Source organism: Sinocyclocheilus rhinocerous, unplaced genomic scaffold (assembly GCF_001515625.1).
Source record: "Sinocyclocheilus rhinocerous isolate Xijiao unplaced genomic scaffold, SAMN03320098_v1.1 scaffold522, whole genome shotgun sequence".
NCBI lineage: Eukaryota > Metazoa > Chordata > Actinopteri > Cypriniformes > Cyprinidae > Sinocyclocheilus > Sinocyclocheilus rhinocerous.
Window position 1 is genome coordinate 397,188 of NW_015625031.1, and position 7,227 is coordinate 404,414.

A 7,227-nucleotide genomic window follows, 5' to 3' on the forward strand; every position below is an offset into this window, starting at 1 on the left:
ACACACACATACATACACACACACACACACACACACACACATACATACACACACATACATACACACACACACACACACACACACACATACATATACACACACACATTACAAATAAAAAAAAAAATGGTTTATACGTTTTTTTTATGGTGTTACATAAAAAGTGTAATTTGAAATAAAATAAACTTGTAAATAAAATAATCCAAACTGAAATAAAATGAAAGTATAAAAAATTACTTAAAATTAATTTGTCATATAGTTACCAAGGCAACATTTCTCCTTTTAATTTAACTTAATTTTGAACAAAATTAGCAAATAAATAATAAATAAAAATAATAAAATTAAAACTAAATATGCATATTTTAAAAAAAAAACCCGAATGAAACTGACAAAAAGACAATAGACAATAGACAATATATATATATACACACACACACAAAAATGAACTAAAATTAAAATGAAAAAGATCATATAAAATTAAAACTAATTCAAAATATTAATAAAAACGATAATAGTAAATTATACCAAAATAACACAGAACATATTAATGTATTGTGCTTCCTTTATTTATCCCTTAAATTTACCTTCATCAAACCTGCAGAAACATTTACATTACATTTAGTCCTTTTGCAGATGCTTTTATCCAAAGCGACTTACAAATGAGGAATACATCAAGCGATTCTTCTTAAAGAGGCAAACAGACACAGGAAGTGCTTGAAATACCAAGTTTTAGGCATTGTTCAAATAAGTACAAGCTAGAAAGGGAAGGAATAAATAAAGAGAAAGACAAAGTTTTTTTTACATTTTTTTAATTTCTTAACCCTGTTAAGAGCAAGCATCTGAATGCAATGACTTGCTCTTCCTCTGAATGGCGTTGCTCAGATGTCCTCCAGCTCATGCAGGCTGTTGTATGATATAATAATGCCTCTGTTTTTGACTGTCAGGAGTTTAAAACATGTGGCACGTCTAACATGGACTCAAACAAGGTCAGCGGGAACCTGGAGACCAAGTATAAATGGGCCGAGTACAGACTGACCTTCACTGAGAAGTGGAGCACGGACAACACGCTGGGCACGGAGATCAGCGTGGAGGACCAGGTGCAGAAAAATAACTTCCTTATGATTCCTACAGTCATGGAGAACCTAGATCCTCCTGACCACCAGCTCTGGAGAGCACATTATGTTTTAGCGATTTCTCGGAGACCTCACATGTCACAGTGTTAGGTCTGGATGTCTTACATATGTCTTCTTTGTACATATAATAAATCAGCAGCTCAGGAAAATGTTATGGGGTTTCAAATCAAAATATGAGCTTCTGTTATGAAACAGGACATCGATTTCATAGTTTATAATTAATAAAAATTATTCTTGTTAATTATTATCATAACTATTTATCAACAATGATGTAATAATTATAATTATTATTTAAAATAATAAATAATAACTGCAATTACTTACTTGCACAGTGCCTGTGTTGATTGGAAGTGTATTAATACTTGTTTCACTGTGATACACCTCATATAAGCTGGAAGATGGCACTTGTTGTGTAGACAGCTTTAGTTATTATAGGGCTGTCAAAATGGCTGAAAAGCTAAATTCGAATTTTGTACTTAAATATTATCAGTATTCGAATTATATTCGAATATAAAATGCATAATTTCAGTTAGGGGGAAAAGGCTTTTGGCTTCTCTCCTGGGGCCACAAGAGGGCGCTGGATAAGCTAAGAAATACATTTTAATGCAACGACACTTACATCGTCATCGCATCTCGTGCACCGCTGATAAGGCTGCCTCCTTAACGCACACCTAAAATTCGAATGCAACGCTTTAGATGTTTATTTTAAATTCGACGAATATTCGAAATTCGAAAAAAAATTTGACAGCCCTAATTTATTATAAAGAGAACAATGAGGTTTTTATTGATGCATGGCACCACTCACATCCGACATACGCTGTAGGCCATTCACAGCTTTCTCATTGTTCATGAGTATAATCCTGCTGTCCTCTGCTGGCATCTGCCTTTCTGGTTTCACCATACTAAGACTACAGTGACTCCACTTCTGGGAGATTTTCCTCAGCTAGCTTTGACTGTTTTGTTGGTTTTTGTAACTTTATCAATCATAGTTATGTATCTTAAGTATCTTCACAAATTGGCAGTGTGTTTTATGATTATATACTGTTCTGATGATATAAAACTGGTCATACTGACCACCTCTGTTTTGAGACTCTATTGTAAGACGACAAGAATCCTGAACCTGACTGTAAGAGTGTCTTTGTGTCACTGAGATGCATCAGTCATTTAACAGCATCTGTGTGCTTCTTTCAGGCTAAAGTGATTTTATTTTATTTATTTTTTTTATTTATTTATTTTTTTTTTTTATTTAATTTTAATTGTATTTTATTATTTTATTTTATAAAAAAATGTTTTTTAATTTTATTCTTTTTTTGTAAATTTTTTTTATTTTTTTATTTTGTTTTGTATAAAATATTTGTTTGTTTGTTTTTATTTTATTTCATTTATTTAATTATTTATTTTGTTTTACTTTTTGTTTCATATAAAATATTTCTTTATTTTTTATTATTGTTTTTATTTGTTGTATTGCATACATTTTTATTTTGTTACTATTTTATTTTTTTTTTCTGTTTTGTATAAAATATTGTTTTGTTTTTATTTTATTGTATTATTATTATTTTATTAAATTTTTGTTTAGTTTAAAATATTTTATTTATTTTATTTTATTTCTCTTACAAGCAGTAGGGTTAGTATATAAGTGCATTCTAACTGAAGTGCTTTTTTATACTGACAGTGTTTCTGTCATATTCTGTACAAGTTGGAACACGAGTGCCAAAATAAATATCTGCATAAATCTCACAAAACGAAGCCATGACCATGTCATATTTCACTCAAAATCAAAAGAATCAAGTATTTATTTTATAGAAAAGTACTTCTGATTCTGGTGTGAAATGTGTCAGGCATGAGTTTGACCCATGCGTCGCTTGCGTCTGATGCAAACTGTGTGTGTGTCCAGGAGTGAAGCTGACGCTTTCCGCCCTGCTCGATGGGAAGAACATCAACGCTGGAGGCCACAGACTGGGTCTGGGACTCGAGCTGGAGGCGTAACACCCGGCTGAGCATCGTGTTTCTCCACACGCGTTTAAACCGAACGCTGAACCCAAACCTGCGCCTCAGGCGTCTATTATTTATTTGCTGCACTACCTTTACTGTCAATATTTCTCTCCAAACTGGCGCTTTCGATCTGCATGTGCTTTCCTTTCCAGGTCATTTTCTGAGTAATAGTTTACCAAAAATGTAAATATTATTATTTACTCATTCTCATGTTGGTGCAAACCTTTATTTTAATAAACCTAAATGTTTATGCAGCTCCTTTCTATACAACAACAGTGACCACGACTGCCAAACTCCAAAAAAGCACACAATATCAGTTTTTGTGTACTATAAACAAAGTCTTCTGAAACTATGCAATGGCTTAATGTGAGCAACATAAATATACTCTGATCATTTTATGACTTCATGTCATTTTTGGAGCTTGACAGCCTGTTTTTGTGTGGAAAAGATTGTGTAAAAATGTTAAAAATGACCACATGTTGGTTTGGATCAACATGAGGGTGAGCAAGTTCTGAATGTAGAGGATGATTTGCACACGGAGCGTCTCCTCGTGCCGCTGCTGGTTAGTGATGTCTGGACGCTTTTGTCGGCTGTTTGTTGTGGTCGTTTGGCTTTATCGTCCTTCTCTCACTGCATTCAGGCTTTATGGTGTTCAAATGGGTTCTTTCGGCGAGAGATGTTGCGGTTGTTTCACTTGACCTCTCCAGAAACCCTCACACAGACACGGATACGAGACCAGAGGCTTTCCCTGCTGAGCCGCACAATCAAACCCTTATGTATGTCCACCTTTGCAATAAAGTCTTAAAACTGGAATTGTTTTGTGTTTTATTAACTATATTTAATTTTTTTAAATAATAGTTATAAATATAGGAAGAGTTTGTGCAAAAACAGATAATTCCGGTTTTTTTTATTTTCAAAAATCATGTTTTTTTATTATGTTATCATGGTTTTATTGTGTTAGTTAGCTGTATTTGTTAGTTATTTTTTTTACCTAATCAAAATAACCCGATTGCAGTTTGATTGAGATTAATTGGAATGCACATAGAAAAAAATATGATTTTTGAAAGTTGTTAAAAATAGAGTTATCTGTTTTTGCAAATGAACTCTTCATATATAAATATAAATAATAAAAACGCAAAAAAACAAACAAAAAAAAGTAATATGAGGTATGCCTGAGAGCAGTGGTTTCTGAGCTAGGATTGGTCAGTAATGTTTTAGGGCGGGGCTTAGCGAAAGTCAAAAAGCTTTGATTGTGCAATTTTGAGTGTCACATGTCCCGCCCAATAATTAGAAATGGCCAAATTTTCCCCCAAATATTTGAAATTCTTCTTGCATTGCTTTGCTGCGCTCCATTATGCAGAGCTCTGTTTGTTGTTAGGATGACAATAAGATTTAAAAAAATATATATTTTTAGGCTGGTTTGTCTGAGTGGTCTAACAGCGCTCGTCAATCTCAACATGATTGAGATGACCAATCAACTCACAGTGGGCGTGGTTTACTCTTCATCAGCAGAGCGCGAATTTCCCGCGTTGGAAACGTAAAGCGAGCGAGGTAAGATGAAAGTAGTGAAACATTTCATATTTGACAACTTTTTCAAGATATAAATGTTAAATGTATGACAGTAATATACAGTGATGCAAACTACTCGACGTTTTTTTTTTTTTTTTATCAAATAACGTTACCCGTTTTTAATTGAAAATATGATATCGTTTACGTGATTAATTTCTAACTGAATGAGACGAGGCAAGAAACGTTTTGAGGTTTCGACTTATTAACATACAAATAAAAGTGCATGTGTGCCTTTTTCAAAATATTTTTAGCAAATAGTTTAAAATGATTACTTTCCAACTAGAATTTCCTTCACTGTTCCTTCAAAACAAACAAAAAAAAGACATGTTTATGGCCTTGCTTTGATTTACAGGATACAAATATTCAAAACATGTATTTAAAATATTCCAGATTTCAGTGCAGTAACTTTGTTTGTTAAAGCAATAAGCCCCAAGAAGCCGTGGTTTACAGTGAATTTATAACAGCTAAGGGTGGTCGCAACAAAGTGGTTGCCGAGCAACACACAAACGTAAACAAAGGTGTATGTTTGTAGAGTAATTTACAACAGCTTCGAACGCGGCTCAGCCAATCAGAATCAAGGAACGGAACTATCCGTTTTATAATGAAAAATTTATACCACATAAAAAAAACTATAAAAGCATAATAAAGCATGTGCACTACAGCCTTTTACAGTCAAATTAAGGTCTATTGTGGAAATGTATTTTCAGAAACAATCAATAGTTGGCACCATGAACAATTGAATACAAAACTTTCAATTATTACAATGCATATTCTCAGTTGAACAACCTAAATAAATGATTGCAAATGTTTTCTTCAGTCTGTTATGGTGGTATATCACTATAAAGTCATATTTTGAATGCTAATGTCAGACCGTCGCCTACTGTTAACATGCTCAGATGGATTCTGGTGTCTCGGTGGAGCTTCTTGTTCAGTTTATCAATGCTGATGGAGTCGATGTCACCTTCCTCTGGGTTCACCACTCGACCGCTCCACAGCACCTAGAGGTCAGATATTTCATTTGAAAGAAATTAATACTTTCATTCATCAAAGATGCATTAAATTGATCAAAAGTGACAGTAAAGGCATCTATGATGCTACCAAAGATTTCTCTTTCAAATAAATGTTGTTCTTTTGAACTTTATATACTTAGGAGAAGAATACTGAGAAATAAAATGTATTGTGGTTTCCGTAAAAATATTGGGCAGCAAAAATGTTTCTTGAGCAGCAAATCAGCATATTATGAAGGATCATGTGACACTGAAGACTGGAGTAATGATGCTGAAAATACAAGCTTTGATCACAGGAATAAATTACAGTTTAACAGATATTCACATAGAAAACAGCTATTTTAAATATTAATAATATTACATATTTTTACAGTATGTTTGATCAAATAAATGCAGCTTTGGTGAGCGAAAGAAACAACTGTTCAGTGTACATCATATTTCATAAGACATTGATGCTTAAAAATATTTTTTTTTCCCCAGAATTTTGAGTTTATCTCTCGCAATTCTGACAAGAAAAAAGTAGAATTGTGAGATAAAGTTGCAATTGGCTTTTTTATTTTATATTCTGTGGTGGAAACAATGGCATTGTCCAAATATGTCATGGCATGTTTGAATATGCACAAATAAGATTTTTTTAGACTGTAAAAGGCTGTAGTGCACATGCTTTTATAGTGTTTTTTTTATGTTGAAACTCTTGACAGCTGCTGCTCACTGTCTGCTCTCATTGTTCGTTAAAGGGCAGCATGAGCTTAATTTAGTTAATTCAGTTTTGATGGAACCACTCGCAGGAATGCATCTCCGAGTTAAAAGCAGAACGTTATTGTAGAAACATGAGTGTGAACAGACATGCTCACTCATGTTATCTATAGCGATTATTCCTCCTTTCCTGACCAGCTGCAGGGATTTCTCATAGTAGTCGTCGTAGTTGACTTTGTCAGCGTCAATGAAGACAAAATCAAACGTCTCTGCTTCACCAGCGGCCAGAAGCTCATCTAATAACACACACATTATAGAAACATTATGAGGTCGAAACACCCTGACATGTTCATCTTAACATCCTCAACACATTTCATATTTAATATACATTAATTTGCTTTAATATGAAATTTAAAAAACTCTTTAGACTTCCAGATGTCAGGATATCACTGTTCAAAGCAAATCTCACATCAGATGAGACCTGAATGTACATCAATGTATAATTTAAACAAATATGTTTTTGCACTTTTCTATGTACTGTAAATACTCCAAATAGTATAATTATTTTATGACTCATGCCAGAGGTAAATTATGTGTGAAATTATGATGAATATCAAGTTCACATTAATGTCACTTTGTAAAAATTTAAATGCACATCCAGTTTATTTCCATGAATAAAAAATAAATAAATAAAATAAGACCATAAAGGCCAATTTCATTACTTGAAATAAAATGAATGTTGACTGAAATATACAGTGGGTACGGAAAGTATTCAGACCCCCTTAAATTTTTCACTCTTTGTTATATTGCAGCCATTTGCTAAAATCATTTAC

General features: G+C 33.1%; 2 protein-coding genes across 3 annotated transcripts in view; one reads left to right on the forward strand and one right to left on the reverse strand.

The window, feature by feature from the left end:
• The window catches only part of LOC107748401 (voltage-dependent anion-selective channel protein 2-like), a 3,367-nt gene extending 2,105 nt beyond the window's left edge, over window positions 1-1,262 (forward strand). For both annotated transcript variants that reach the window (XM_016563186.1, XM_016563193.1), the window contains exon 4: window positions 942-1,262. In XM_016563186.1, coding sequence (XP_016418672.1) covers window positions 942-1,220 — 279 coding nt within the window. In that variant the 3' untranslated portion in view covers window positions 1,221-1,262. The remainder of the gene's footprint in view (window positions 1-941) is intronic.
• Window positions 1,263-5,332: 4,070 nt separating this feature from the next.
• The window catches only part of comtd1 (catechol-O-methyltransferase domain containing 1), a 5,565-nt gene continuing 3,670 nt past the window's right edge, over window positions 5,333-7,227 (reverse strand). Inside the window, exons 6-7 of the mRNA XM_016562976.1 lie at window positions 6,557-6,690; window positions 5,333-5,689 (exon numbers count right to left, since the gene is read on the reverse strand). Of these exons, the coding sequence (XP_016418462.1) occupies window positions 5,537-5,689; window positions 6,557-6,690 (287 nt within the window). The 3' untranslated portion in view covers window positions 5,333-5,536. The remainder of the gene's footprint in view (window positions 5,690-6,556; window positions 6,691-7,227) is intronic.